Source organism: Ranitomeya imitator, chromosome 5 (assembly GCF_032444005.1).
Source record: "Ranitomeya imitator isolate aRanImi1 chromosome 5, aRanImi1.pri, whole genome shotgun sequence".
Classification (NCBI taxonomy): domain Eukaryota; kingdom Metazoa; phylum Chordata; class Amphibia; order Anura; family Dendrobatidae; genus Ranitomeya; species Ranitomeya imitator.
In genome coordinates, this window is record NC_091286.1 from 689,880,686 (window position 1) to 689,896,457 (window position 15,772).

The window sequence follows — 15,772 nt, forward strand, 5'->3', positions numbered from 1 at the left end:
CTATGTACAAGAATATAACTACTATAATACTGCCCCTATGTACAAGAATATAAGTGCTATAATACTGCTCCTCTGTACAAGAATATAACTACTACTAGATTGTGGCCCGATTCTAACGCATCGGGTATTCTAGAATATGCATGTCCCTGTAGTATATGGACAATGATGATTCCAGAATTTGCGGCAGACTGTGCCCGTCGCTGATTGGTCGAGGCAACCTTTATGACATCTTCGTCGCCATGGCAACCATTATCACATCATCGTCGCTGTGCCCGATGCTGATTGGTCGAGGCCTGGCAGCCTCGACCAATCAGAGAGCCGGGATTTCCAGGACAGACAGACAGACAGACAGACAGACAGACAGACAGACGGAAAAACCCTTAGACAATTATATATATAGATAATACTGCTCCTATGTACAAGAATGTAACTACTATAATACTGCTCCTATGTACAAGAATATAACTACTATAATACTGCTCCTATGTACAAGAATATAACTACTATAATACTGCCCCTATATACAAGAATATAACTACTATAATACTGACCTTATGTACAAGAATATAACTACTATAATACTGCTCCTATGTACAAGAATATAACTACTATAATACTGCCCCTATGTACAAGAATATAACTACTATAATACTTCCCCCTATGTACAAGAATATAACTACTATAATACTGCTCCTATGTACAAGAATATAACTACTATAATACTGCTCCTATGTACAAGAATATAACTACTATAACACTGTCCCCTATGTACAAGAATATAACTACTATAATACTGCCCCTATGTACAAGAATATAACTACTATAATACTGCTCCCTATGTACAAGAATATAACTACTATAATACTGCTCCTATGTACAAGAATATAACTACTATAATACTGCTCCTATGTACAAGAATATAACTACTATCATACTGCTCCTATGTAAAAGAATATAATTACTATAATACTTTCCCCTATGTGCAAGAATATATATACAGCGAGTAAAATAAGTCTTGAACACTTCACCAATTTTTAAGTTAATCTATGTCTAAAGGTGCTATTGAAAAACAATTCACCGAAAAAAGTACTTAAAATCAATAAAAAAAATCACTGAGAGAGACCAATGTATCATGTGTTGTACACCTTTTTGGCTTCTTTTTCTGCAAGGTGCGGCCTGGTCCCTCCAGTGGTGGCTGGTACTGTGGGATGTCAGGCCTGTGGTTGCACATATGGTATTGGCAGCCCACCTGATGTAATAGTAGGGGTGTTGGTAATAGGCTGTTATACGGATAGCGATGCATCTCACATAATGGTGTGAATGATGCCCTATGCAGACCTTTGTGTAATTAGAATACTAGGCAGCCACCCCACGGATGTTTGGTGGGTTACTAAGTAGTTGTTTTCAGTATTTTACACTTGTTCTGCCCCCGCTTTAATGATGGAGGACCCGCTGCATCCTGTGCATTTCTGTGTGGACATGGTATTGCAAGTATGGCGGTTTTTTTCTCTTTTAGTCATGTTTCTAGAGGTGCCATTGAAATGAAATTCTCACCAGATCTTGGTAACAACCCATCCAATCCACACGGGCAACGAAACCAAACCATAGATATCTATAAGTTAATGTACAGTGGGGCAAAAAAGTATTTAGTCAGTCAGCAATAGTGCACCACTTAAAAAGATGAGAGGCATCTGTAATTTACATCATAGGTAGACCTCAACTATGGGAGACAAACTGAGAAAAAAAAGTCCGTATGTGTAATAATGAGAAATGTCCTTGGCTCGTTGACAACTCTTCTGATAATTTTTTCACTCTTCTGTTTGAAACCTTTTGGTTAGCACCTAACGGTGGCTGATTTATGGTGATATGATGTTCTTTCCACATCCAGATTATGGCCCTAACAGTCACTGGACCCTTCAGTAATTTAGAAATTCTTCTAAACTAATAACTAGTAACTATTGCCATCCGTATGTTTTTCAACAATAAGGTTGTGAAGGTCTTGAGACGGCTCACTAGTTTTACCCATCATGAGATGTTTTTTGTGTGGTACCTTGATAATGAGGCTCCTTTTCATAGGCCATTAGTTGAACCAGCTGATATTATTTGTCACTTATTGATTTCTGATAGATTTCAACGGTTGTCATGGCTTTTCATTGCCTACTGTTCCTCTCTTTATTCATGTGTTCGATACTTTTTCCCTGTGTCATTACTCATTAATACACATAATTTCTGGACATATATGGATGATTTCTTTGCCTGCGTGGATTGGATGGGTTGTTACTGATATCTGGTGAGGATTTCATGTCGATATCACCTAGAAATAGATTTATTTAGAACATTAGTGACGTGTCCAATACTTATTTCACCCATTGTATGCTACACCTTCACTGTGAAGCGTCTAGTACCCGGCCTAGTAGCGAAAGCCTCGTCCATCGCTGGTCAGCCAATTGTGTGATTGTCCTGACAGTTGGTGGTAGTGGAGAACTGTTCCTTGCATCAAAGGCTTCATTGACAGAGTTTTGCACATAGACAAGTGTCCCTTCACCAGAGAAGCACGTGGCCAGTCTTGGTCTCAACTATGGCATTCATTCACGTGGAAGCTTAAATGGGTTGTCTAAGTTTGGAATGAAAGTCTTCATTCAGTCTGCAGACTTCTGATTCCTCACAACGTGCACACCACACACGGTCAGGACTCTTCGGTGTTGGTGACGAGATATGGAGGTCACTTGACCATAGGTTTGGGATTTTTCCTATTTTGGGGCACATTCCAACTAAAAATGCGTGGTCTGACTTTTTACTTGTATTGAGTGAGGCCGGAGGAGGGCAGATCGCATAGATGTGGCCATGTTACGTCCCGCTCTTACTGCCACCACTGACAGCGTGCTGTAGTGTGCGAGCTGTGAGGAATCAGAAGTTTACGGTCACATAGAGTGACTGCAGACTTTCCTCACAAACCTGTACAGTCCATGAATGTTTTTTGTAGGGTACCAGAGATTATTTAATAAAGGTTGTGTTCAATGGTGAAAATTTGCTACGAATTGTGTGGCAATACTGTGATGGTTTTAAGCCATAATGTTTTGGTTACCTGCAAAATTTTTGAAGACCGTATCTTCTCAGATATTCTCTGTATGAGCGCGATGGCTTGCTTTAACCCTTTAAATTGGGCCCTTTAATACAGCATATTGACTACAAATTGTGAAATCCAGCTAGTGGGTGGCCGTGACCCAGTGCATTTCCCTGGATAAATCTATCCATGGCCGATGATCAGATCATTCCTAAAAACAAGACGTCTCATTAAATTTATAGCTAAAACTCTCGAGCGTTGAAGCCTAGATAAAGACACATGCCAATGGATACAGCGTCCACACCCAGCCTGGAGAATAGTCTCTCACACCACTTATAAAGTGACCACTGTGGGAAAGGAATTACTCATGTGTGGGATTGTGGTTATGGGCAGCAACTCGAAGCAATCGCATTCGATCCCAAGGTGCCAAAAATGTTGGCCAAGATGGACGGAGCACTTGCACAACCCAGAGAAGCTCCTCGGGATACAACGTCTTCATTCGAGGGATATGTAGATATCTTGAAGACCTTTCCAAGTGGTGACAGGTCGTGATACATTCCTAAAACCTGGAAATCTATCTTTTTTTTTTGCCCCAAGGCTGCAGTTACATGTTTTGGTTTGGCTGCCGGAGCTGTTGAGATTGTTCAATGTCATTCGAGTTCACTGGTTTGACTTAGAGGTACGGTATATTTCGATCATGAGTTCATAGAGAAACCACCTCTTCCCATGAGATCTGACTCGTGTGCCAAGGTGCACGTCCTTCCTGGACCTCCACCACAAGGCTACGAATGCCAAGTTGCCAGCTGTGTAAATGTTTTCATCCCATAAGAAGCGGGCTGTTTCCTGTTAATCATGCGATGTCACATAGTTGGAGGAACGGATGGACACAATGGGTAATAAGAAGAGCGCGTTGTGTACATCGGGCTTGTAGGAAAACACAGGAACACGTGTGGAGTTTAATTGTTGGGTTGAGAACTTTTGTAATGTTCCTTCTGCTCTTCCAGGGGTCTCTGGAGGTCGGGATCACATTACACACAGCACGCTCCGTCCAATATTAGGAGGGTTTGGCACAACGACTGAGCCCAGACCCCCGTTCATCTCATCCAAGGTTACTCTGGAGGATCCTGTGACCTAATAATTTTCTCCAATTATCTTCATTTTCTAATAAATGCCTCATTATAATGGATACGATTGCTGCTGATGTGTAAACACTATTATAGCCTGAGGTCTTAGGGGGACGACGAGGAGAACCAGAGTCTCGTTTGCTCTTTGACTGTTGGACGTGTTGGAGGAGTCAGTCTACAGGTGTCGAGTCGAATTTCACAGTTGAGTCGAGATCTGAATGTTCAGCTGGATATTGGATTACCGTCCACCTGCTGGACTGAACCGGGGCAGACTGGCCAGGACTATATGCAGGGCTGACATACCATAGGTGCGCAGGGGCCCTATAGGCATTGGGGGCCCATATCCAGATATAATAAGCACACCAAGGTTCAATTGACCAAAAATGACTGATGAATTCTGGCCCATCAGATGAAAGCTTGACTAGAGAGTCATCATTATAGAGATAGACGCTCTGTATGGGGCTCGTCATTCTGAAATTAGCTCTACTATTTCTTCTCTAAAAGGGCCTACAAAATAACTGGCATATATTAATGACATGTCAACACAAAAGTGATGGAAATAGATGAAAGAATAGCCCCTAAAAGTCCGAAAATATGCATATGTTGGCAAGTATAGAGGCATCTTACAGGGTCCGGGACACCTATCAGGGCTTTAAGGTGTCCTACACATCAGATGAACCCTCTAATCTCTCTGAGTCCTTACACTGCCCCAATGGTAAATGTCAGGGAAAAGTAAGATCAGGCATGTTAAATATAAATATGCACAGTCCTACAGTATGTTTCCATTGGAGATAAGTCACCATCTATGGTGTCTGGGTTATTCTCCTCTTACTGAACATTTTTAGGACAGCCTCTGCCACTATAGAGCCCGGAAAGTTGGATTATGGACTAATTAATTATTATTCCTGGTGGTCTATGGACGGTAAAGGGGGTGTCTTATTAGGAGTCCATGTAGATACTTCTTCATCAAGTATTAATTAGTGATGAGTGAACGTGTTGGGACCAGGTGTTATCTGAGCATGCTCGGGTGCTAACCGAGGACTTCCGCGTGCTCGAATATATGTTCGAGTCTCGCGGCTCATAGACAGCACAACGCAACAGCAGCTGCGGGGACTCAAACATACTTTTCGTAATACTCGGTTAGCACCCGAGCATGGTCCGATAACATCTTATCCCAACGCGTTCGCTCATCACTATTAATTCCGTCAGGCGGCGTCTGATTGGCTCCAAATTTATTCTACAACCGGACAACGACACCCAACTTATGTTTATAAGCAAATTTCAGTCTGCATTTACTACTTTATGTCAATTTTAGTGATTTATTTAAATCCCTTATACGGATTTTATTGATGCGCGTATTTCCCCCATAGAAGGGGCGGTATATTATATACTGATGTGACCCCTTTAAATACTTTATCTCACTATTGTGATAAAGGATTCTATTGATGAGCGTATTTTCCCTGTGGAGGAGGCAGTACAGTATATACAGTATACACCGCTGCGCTGTCCTAGTGGTTAATAATTAAATATCTTATGTCACAGTTGGGATAGCCATTGAGGCTTTGCTCTACTGGCAGTAAAAAAAGGTTCTGGATTCTCCAAACACGGCCATTGTGACCCTTTGCTATGGTATGCTTGCGGCCCATGGGTTCGTAAACGGAAGCATCCCACATAAGGAAGTGAGCCACCTGCACATGCTCCGCTATGGACGCAAGTTATTGCCACACACACACTTGATGGCACTGATCAAACTGATTAGATGACAAATCATACGTATAATTACCCCCTCATTCCCCTGGCAAAGAAAGGCGAAACGCGCGTAGGGGCGGCGGGGAAAAGCATTTTACCAGTATTTTCTTGTAAATGCCTACATACTTTATATGTGACCAATCCTAACATCCTGTAGAAATACTTTTACATGCCATAATGTTATATATTGAGTTGTAACCTCGTTATTAGTAGGACTCCATATGGGAAGTTCTTTGTATCTAACACAAGATCTGGGGTCAATTCTCCAAGATGTTTGGCACAACCTCCTGTTGTCTCGAATTCCTACATACACTGTGTGCATGTGACGAGAAGAAGTGATAGAGGCGTCCTGCATCCTCCATGCACAGGAAAGCTTTGTGTGCTCTCAAGAGGAGCCACGACATGACCCCTCCAGCAGCGGAAAATCTCCCGGAGAACAAAAAGATTGGCCGTTGGAAGTCCAATATGCCAGATCCTTCTCCCCCCAACTCCATGCGTCAGGGAGAAAAGTTAGATTCATTAAGGTCAACCAAAGCCACCAGTATCAGCAGGCTTGGCCACCAGATAATGTATAAGGGGGTCTCCGGGTGATGTCAGGAGAGGAAGGATCAGCACTTTGGAGTTGCAGCTACCACCGATCCTTTTGTTCTGTCATCGGCACTCTCATAGAGAACACAGGAGCACTCAGCTGAGACGGGGGAACCGTCGAAGGCAAAGAACTATGTGCAGTGTATCACGTTTTCAGATTCCAGCATTATCCCAGCAGCATGTGAGCTGAAGCTGAAAATAAAGGTGCAATGTGCTGTTCCTGCTCTGATCACGGAGGTCATAGATGCCAGTGCAGTGCAGAAAATAGAGGCAATCATGTGATTGTGATTTAGTAATCTGAGTTGCTCAATCACTAGTGATTGATACAAACTTAGTCCATTTTCTATAGGGGTCATCTGGGGGACTCAGTAATTGGGACGTTATGTGACTCAGCAGATTTATGGGACGTCCGATCACACGTATGAGCAGATATGAGACGCGCGTCGCCTCTTGTCCTGTCACCGGTGTAGTATATGGCTCTTTCATGGAAGGTGTCTCCATATATTTCAGAATAGAATTCTGGACATCTTTTGTAGATTAAAATTGGAAATCCATCCCAACCACAATTTACTGAGGCTTTTTTTTTTCATTCTGCACTCTACATCTGTTTCCCCTTTTGTGGTCTTTTGGTTTTTCTTTTTTATCCGACGCGTTTTATAGGTTGGCCAATCTATTATGAGCGAGGAACGAGAGAGACGGAGAAATTTGACTTTCTAATGATATTTGATTTCCTGTATCAGCTCCATTATTTAATTCAATCAAGTAGAAACAATAGCGGCCTATTACGTTTACACAACGCGTTTCGCTCTCTGGGAATTTTCATTATTTTTGATAATGAAGTTCAGATGAAGGGATTTACCGCTCGGGATTCAGGCAGAATAATATGTGCTAGGTTAGATTTGATTACATTAGCTGAGCAGTCTCTGGGGCTTCGATCCTAAATATCCCCAACGTCATAGCTGGCAATATGCAAAAGTGAATCTCAACTATAGCAAATTGGTCCTTAAAGGGATGCTCTAATTCAGAAAACTCAAGGGGCATCATTTGTTCTGGAGGACCCAATTCACCTACCATGTAATTCTCCGGTTCTCCACTGGTGGTGCTGTAGGAGAAGCCAACACTTATTGAAAGGTTCCTCTACTGATCACTGAGGATCGTAGGATTAACCAGCGATCAGTCTATTATTATTATTATTATTTATTTATATAGCACCATTGATTCCATGGTGCTGTACATGAGAAAGGGGTTACATACTAATTACAGATATCACTTACAGTAAACAAACTAACAATGACGGACTGGTACAGAGGGAAGAGGACCCTGCCCTTGTGTGCTTTTATTTTACAGGATGGTGGGGATGGATACAATAGGTTCAGGGTCGTAGGAGGCGGTAGCTTCAGTAGTGGTGAGGAGGCAGCGGGGTCAGTGCAGGCTGTAGGCTTTCCTGAAGAGGTGGGTTTTCAGGTTCCATCTGAAGGATCCGAATGTGGTTGATAGTCGGACGTGTTGGGGCAAAGAATTCTAGAGGATGGGGGATATTCTGGAGAAGTCTTGGAGGCGGGTGGATGAGGAGCGGATAAGTGTGGAGGAAAGAAGGAGGTCTTGGGAGGACCAGAGATTATGTGAGGGAAGATATCGGGGATTAATTCAGAGATATATGGAGGAGACAGGTGGTGCATGGCTTTGTAGGTCAGTATTAGTAATTTGAACTGGATACGCTGAGGGAATGGGAGCCAGTGAAGAGATTTGCAGAGGGGGGAAGCGGAGGAGTAGCGAGGAGAGAGATGAATTAGTCGAGCAGCAGAAGATGGACTGGAGAGGTGCAAGGCTGTTAGCAGGGAGGCCACAGAACAGGATGTTGCAGTAGTCAAGGCGGGACATGATGAGGGCATGCACGAGCATTTTAGTAGATTGACGGTTGAGGAAAGGATGGATTCTGGAGATATTTTTGAGCTGGAGGCGACAGGAGGAGGAAAGAGCTTGGATGTGCGGTTTGAAGGACAGGGCAGAGTCAAGGATTTGTCCAAGGCAGCGGACTTCCGGTACGGGGGAAAGCATGATGTCGTTAATTGCAATAGATAGGTCAGGTATTGAAGATCTATGAGATGGAGGAAAGCTGATGAGTTCAGATTTGTCCACATTGAGTTTGAGGAAGCGAGAGGAGAAGGAGGATATGGCTGATAGACACTCCGGGATTCTGGACAGCAGAGAGGTGACATCTGGGCCAGAAAGGGGGATCTGAGAGTCATCAGCATAAAGGGGGTACTGGAATCCATGAGACTTTATGAGTTGTCGCAGGCCAAGTGTGCAGATTGAGAAGAGAAGAGTAGGGGGTCCTAGAATAGAGCCTTGGGGGACTCCAACAGAGAAAGGGTGGGATGAGGAGATAGTGTGGGAGTGGGAGACTCTGAATGTGCAGTTGGAAAGGTATGAGGAGATCCAGGATAGGGCGAGGTCTTTGATGCCAAAGGAGGAGAGGATCTGTAGTAGGAGGCAGTGGTCAACTGTGTCAAAAGCAGAGGACAGGTCTAGGATGAGGAGTACAGAGTATTGTCTGTTAGCTTTGGCTGTAAATAGGTCATCAGTGATTTTGGTCAGGGCTGTCTCAGTTGAATGATGGGGCGGAAACCAGATTGTCAAAGAGCACGTTAGATGAGAGGTGGGAGGAAAGTTCAGAGTGGACGTGCTGCTCCAGGAGTTTGGAAGCGAATGGGAGCAGCAATATTGGGCAACAGCTGGACATAGCAGTTGGGTCGAGGGTTGGCTTTTTAAGGATAGGCGTGATTGTGGCATGTTTGAAAGCAGAAGGGAAGGTGCCAGAAGTTAGTGATAGGTTGAAGAGGTGGGTTAGGGATGGGATAAGTGTGTTGGTGAGGTTGGGGAGGAGGTGGGATGGGATGGGGTCGAGCGCACAGGTGGTGAGGTGCGAGTTGGAGAGGAGACAATTAAGCCCCCCTTCAGTGATGTTGGATAGGGAGGTTATGGGGTTTGGGCATTGGTCTGGTATACAAAGGGGTTGTGGTGATTGAACAATGAAGACTTGCCTTGTCTGGTTGATCTTATTTTTAAAGTGTGTGGCAAAGTCCTCAGCAGAGATGAGGGAGGTTGGATGGGGCAGTGGGGGGCGGAGGAGGGAGTTAAAGGTTTTGAATAACTGTTTGGGGTTGTAGGATAGGGAGGATACGAGGGTTGTGAAGTAGACCTGTTTAGCAGAGGTGAGAGCAGATTTAAAAGCGAGTGTTGCCTGTTTGAATGCAGTGAAGTCGTCTTGCGAAGGTGTTTTCTTCTAATACCGCTCTGCAACCCTAGACAGTTGCCTTTTAGTGGTGTTATTGTGCCAGGGTTGTCTATTGATACGTCGCACTCTGCCATGGACGAGAGGGTCAACTGTGTCAATAGCTGATGCGAGAGTGGCATTGTAGAAAGCTGTGGCAGTGTCAGTGTCGTGGAGTGAGGATATGGATGCCAGTGGTAGGATGGAGTCAGAGAGCGTGTGCGAGTCTAGGTGTGCAAGGTTTCTGTGGGGGTGCGCATGTTGCTGGACATGGGTGACCAGTGTGGAGGACAGGGATGAGAAAGTGAGCAGATGGTGGTCAGATAGAGGGAGAGGGGAGGTGGTGAAGTTAGATAGAGAGCAGAGACGGGTGAAGACCAGGTCTAGTATATGTCCGTCTGTGTGGGTGGCGGCGGAGAACCACTAAGTCCAAAAGATGAAGTAAGGGACAGAAGTTTGCAGGCTGTTGACTGAGGGGTATCAGTGGGGATGACGAAGTCACCCATGATGAAGGTGGGAATGTCCGCAGAGAGAAGGTGAAGAAGCCAGGTGGAGAATTGGTCAATAAAAGCAGTGGCCGGGCCCGGAGGTTGGTATATGATGGCCACTTGGAGGTTGGAGGGAGAGTAGATGCGGACAGAGTGGACTTCAAAAGAGGGGAGGATAAGGGAGGGAAGAGTGGAGACTGGGTTAAATGTGCAGTTTGAAGAAAGGAGAAGACCTACTCCTCCACTATGTCTGTTGCCGGGACGAGGGGTGTGGGTGAAGTGGAGGCTGCCGTAACACAGCGCAGCAGGGGAGGTGGTATCAGAGGGTGTTAGCCATGTTTCTGTGAGGCCAAGGAAGGCAAGATTGCGAGAGAGAAAAAGGTCATGAATCACATGAAGCTTATTGTAGATTGAGCAGGAATTCCAGATTGCTCCAGAGAGAGAGAGCAGGGGGGTGGGCATCAGGGTCACGGGTTTAATGTTGGAAAGATTGCGGTAGTTCATATTAGATAGGGAGCGATGGGAGGCGGTAGTCATGGGAGGTATGAACTGTGGGGGTCCTGGGTTGGGAGATATGTCGCCAGCAGTGAGGAGAAGCAGAGAAAGGGAGAGCAGGTGGGAGTAGGAGAGTGGGCAACTTGTTTTATGTTTTATTAGGACAGATTTGAGGTTGAGGAGCAGGTCAGTAGAGGAGGTCAGGTGGGGAAGTAAGAGGGAAGAAGAGATGATAATTTGGTTAGAGGATGCTGGGGTTTATGGATAGCAAAGGAGAGAGAAGATTAGTGGAACAACACTGTAAGGGCATATGTAAACATCAGGGATTTTTCTAGCTAAGAAATATGATCCAAAGTTGAACCAATTTGATTAGTAGATAATGGAAAATGAAGACGTCCATCCCCGATTTCAAATATTTGGGTCACTGCTAGAAATTAACATTAATTTCGAACAGATTTGGTCCGAATCGAAAGTGCCCCAAAAATCCGCTTCTCATGCACTTATGCACTGAGGTCTCTACAGACCCTGAAGAATAATAAATAAATGGAGGGGATGTGAGGGGTTAAAAAGTAATAAACCACTTAAAGAAGTATTCCCATCTCCAGGATCCTATCCCACCATGTTGTAAGTGTAATAATAATAATAATAATAATAATAATAATAATATTAGTAAATGCCTCCAATTAGAAATATAGTAAAGTTTTTCTGATTCGCTATGTCTCTTTCCTCATGTACAGGCATTGCAGGACCTTAGGTATCCATGGTTACGACCACTAGCAACTAGCTAACAAACTGTCACTATATCGATGGTCGTAGCCATGGATATCTAAGGTCCTGCACATGAGGAAAGAGACATGGCGAAATAGAAAAACTATGTATATGTAGCCATGGTTACGACCACTAGCAACTAGCAAAGTCACTATATAAGTGGTCGTAACCATGAATACCTAAGGTCCTGCTCATAAGGAAAGAGACATGGCGAATCAGAAAAATTTTGGAAATACCCCTTACTGCTCACCTGTCCTTCGTCCTCCATGCTGGTCATGGGTTCTTCCGACACTGGCTTTATCAGTGGCGTGACCTCAAGCATCATGGAGGCCAGAAGAATCAAGGACGAGTGTGGAGGACTGGAAGGCTGCTGATTTTATTTGTGGGAATTTCAAACATTTTGCCATTTTTCATAACAAATTTGATTTGTTACGGCCCAAATCACCGTACGGATAGGTGACGCCTTTTCTTTATTGTGCAGGTCCAACAAATGGAAGGAAGTCACGGCGCTGCGGGCAGCTGGGGTCGATCGCTGCTCTGAAGTACGCGGTGGTCGGACTCTACTTACTGGTCTTCCTCATCCTTGTTGGAGTGTTCATCTTGGCAGGTGAGCTCCCCGGATAGATGAAAACATGTCTATCCTAGAAGTTGGTCAAGGTAATGGTGACAATAGGTGATGGCCACATGTGACTGTTGTGATGACTTCTATTTTTATAGAGTCCTTAGATTTACTGCAGATTGGATAAGTCGTCAGGTCTCCGTTTCTGATTTTAATGAGAACACTGTAATGTTTTATGTTACCTGTGGGGGCGCTGCTGAGAAATCAAAGACTTGTTCCTGATTCTCTAGATTACAGATGATCCTCGGGGGTCTCAGCAGCAGGACAGACAGTTGATTGTAGAGCCGGGGGCCCTTCTGAAAAAAAGGAATTATGCAAAGCAGAGAACTTCTTTTAAGCCTCTTTTCATGGAATTCAGGAAAGTGAAGCTGGTGTACTTGCTTTGATCCACACCATAATGGCTACGTCATCCTTTTCTAAAGTTTTTACACTTGACAAATTGCTCATTTCAAAGGAAAAATATTCCAAACATGTGACACAGCCATACTGACATGGATTTTCACAGTCAGCACCCCAGCATCATCAGGTCCGAGACATCTATTTAATGATGCAGGCAATCTGTATTATGAAATCTGGTGACTGGTCCTTTTTAAAGTTCCTAATTCTATTGAAGGCACAATGTGCAACGCAAAAGTTGTGCTCGTCAGTCTGTGAAACGTTGCGGTTGTTACTACGTGACACCGTCGATCATCGGGTGAGTAATCATCTGCAGAGAAACAAGGTGACGAAGGCTGGAGATGGCTGCTAGAATCGGGGGGCGAGGGGCTTGTGAAGAGGAGCCACGTAGGGCAAGCGCTGGAACCAGTGTAATGTATGGTGTGCACCAAAGAATGAGAGAATTACTACTCCAATCATTGTGTGAGCTGGTGGAACTGACTACTTCTCTAGAACACAAAATCAGTTGTCAACTCTAAGGACCACCTGTCGATCAATCAAATCTGTTAGGAAAAAAAATCTTTCTCTGGAGGACTCAGTGCTTCCATATGCTCTTATTTCCATTTGTCACTGTGTAATTCTTCATTTCCCCTGCGGAGGAGCTGCAGCAAAACTGAATACCGTACTTGCTGCTGGGTTCCTACAAAGATAACAGCGGATCGATGAGGATCACTTTATGATCAGTTTCATTGGGGAATTTTCCAAAGTGGACAATCCCTTTAACCAAGACCTGTCACTTATCATAAACATGTGTTTGTTTGTTTTTTTTGTCTGATGTAAAAGCCGCTGTTCTCCTGAATCCGACGCTGTTTTTCTTTTCTTCCTGCGCCTCTCCGTCCTAGAGGTATGGCTCTGTCTTCCCTGTATAAAACTATGGAATTTTTTGGCCAATTAGGCGTGGTTCTCAAGGATACACCCCCGAGGAGAGCTGAGGGTCACACCCTATTGGCTAACGAGGTTTAGATTTTTATGCTGGGAACAGGAGGCCATATCTCGGGAACGGAGAGGCGCAGGAAGGAAAGAAAAACATCGCCTGATTCAGGAGAACAGCGGCTTTTACACCAGGTAATAAAAATGACACATTTAGGGCAAGTGGCACGTCCTCTTTGAATGACTCCAATTAAATTACTGAAGGCCATGTTGCTGATTATGTAGGATTCAGAACATGTTTTACTGTACGTACAATTACTATGAGGCAGCTCTTGCCGCGGTTTTATAGATGGTCCGGCTGGAAGCTTTGGGAGGTGACATCACGGCATTCTCTGCGGTTCTGGGTCTTTCAGGACAGGGAGTTTATCTTCTCGTTGGAAGCTGACAACCCATCGATACCTCATTAGCAGTTAATGTAGCGTCGCTCACCGTGATTTACGGGCCTTCTGCTACGTTTATGGCGGAGTACATGACCCAGAAGACTCCGGCAGCTGATGTGTAAGATCACTTTACCAGGTAGAAACCATAACTCAGAATGGAGAACGGGCGCAGACGCTGCTAGTCGAGCTGATACAATGCAGCAGAAAGTTCTATCATAATTTGGGTTTCAATCCCTGACCTATTTCAGTACCTCCACCTGCTGTCAGTAATATTCTGACTCCGAATCCTGGCCGCTGACATCCAGTGTCAGACTGGGTGGACAAAGACCCACCAATGACTGATTCTTGGCTAGCTTGTTTCATAAATATGAATTTGGCTAGCTTTCTTAATGAATGATGATACATTTTTCTGCATGTGACACTTCCACCACTAGGTGGTGCTGCAGAGTATCGCACCACACCTGCTTTGTGCTCTCAGTGAGGAGCTCTCAGGTGACAGCACACCCGCTGGTCAGACAGGGTATTACAAGTTAAAACATATCAGTAATTCTCCCGTAAATTACATTTCTTTCGTTAATGGGTAATTGGGTCAGAATTGCACATTAACTTTACACTATAGAAGTTTCATAATGTAAGGATGTAGGAAAACTGTACCCACTAGTCCTTCTCTTAACAACCACTATGTTACTCTGAAGCGTCTTATAGAGCTGATATCGTCTGGCGTATATATGTATTTACTCATCATAAGTTTACACCATTTTTTTTTTTTCTCTGGAATTTTATGTTTCCCTCAGATATGTAATTTAGTAATTAAAGTGGCAATGGTTTCCTGTACAAATAAGCAATTAGCCGGCCACTAACGATCCCTCGTGTCAGGCATAATCGCTCTCAGCTGCTCTGGTGCGGGGGGCTCGAGCGAAACATTGTTATGCAATCTGCAGTTATTCTAACAAACATGAGGATCAGCACCCCCCACCCCCGCCGGGAATGGTAACTGCACACTGTGCGCCGCAGAGCTTGTGTGCAGAACTACGGGATGGTAGGCTGAAACTATAGGTACGCGTGCCAGGACAAGTGTGTGTGAACAGAGAGTGCATCCATATACTGTACAGTATATAGGGAGCGTGCATCCTAGTATATGTGGAGCGTGCATCCTTGTATGTAGGGAGCGTGCATCCAAGTATATCTGGAGCGTGCATCCTTGTATATAGGGAGCGTGCATCCAAGTATATAGGGAGCGTGCATCCAAGTATATAGGGAGCGTGCATCCTTGTATGTAGGGAGCGTGCATCCAAGTATATCTGGAGCGTGCATCCTTGTATATAGGGAGCGTGCATCCAAGTATATAGGGAGCGTGCATCCTTGTATGTAGGGAGCGTGCATCCTAGTATATAGGGAGCGTGCATCCTTGTATGTAGGGAGCGTGCATCCTAGTATATAGGGAGCGTGCATCCAAGTATATAGGGAGCGTGCATCCTTGTATGTAGGGAGCGTGCATCCAAGTATATAGGGAGCGTGCATCCTTGTATGTAGGGAGCGTGCATCCAAGTATATAGGGAGCGTGCATCCTTGTATGTAGGGAGCGTGCATCCAAGTATATAGGGAGCGTGCATCCTTGTATGTAGGGAGCGTGCATCCAAGTATATAGGGAGCGTGCATCCTTGTATGTAGGGAGCGTGCATCCAAGTATATAGGGAGCGTGCATCCTAGTATATAGGGAGCGTGCATCCAAGTATATGTGGAGCGTGCATCCTAGTATATAGGGAGCGTGCATCCTAGTATATAGGGAGCGTGCATCCTAGTATATAGGGAGCGTGCATCCTAGTATATAGGAAGCGTGCATCCAAGTATATAGGGA

General features: G+C 44.5%; 1 protein-coding gene across 1 annotated transcript in view; it reads left to right on the forward strand.

The window, feature by feature from the left end:
* Positions 1-15,772, forward strand: part of SCARA5 (scavenger receptor class A member 5) — a 339,153-nt gene that overhangs the window by 63,283 nt on the left and 260,098 nt on the right. The window contains exon 3 of the mRNA XM_069728448.1: positions 12,032-12,157. Coding sequence (XP_069584549.1) covers positions 12,032-12,157 — 126 coding nt within the window. The remainder of the gene's footprint in view (positions 1-12,031; positions 12,158-15,772) is intronic.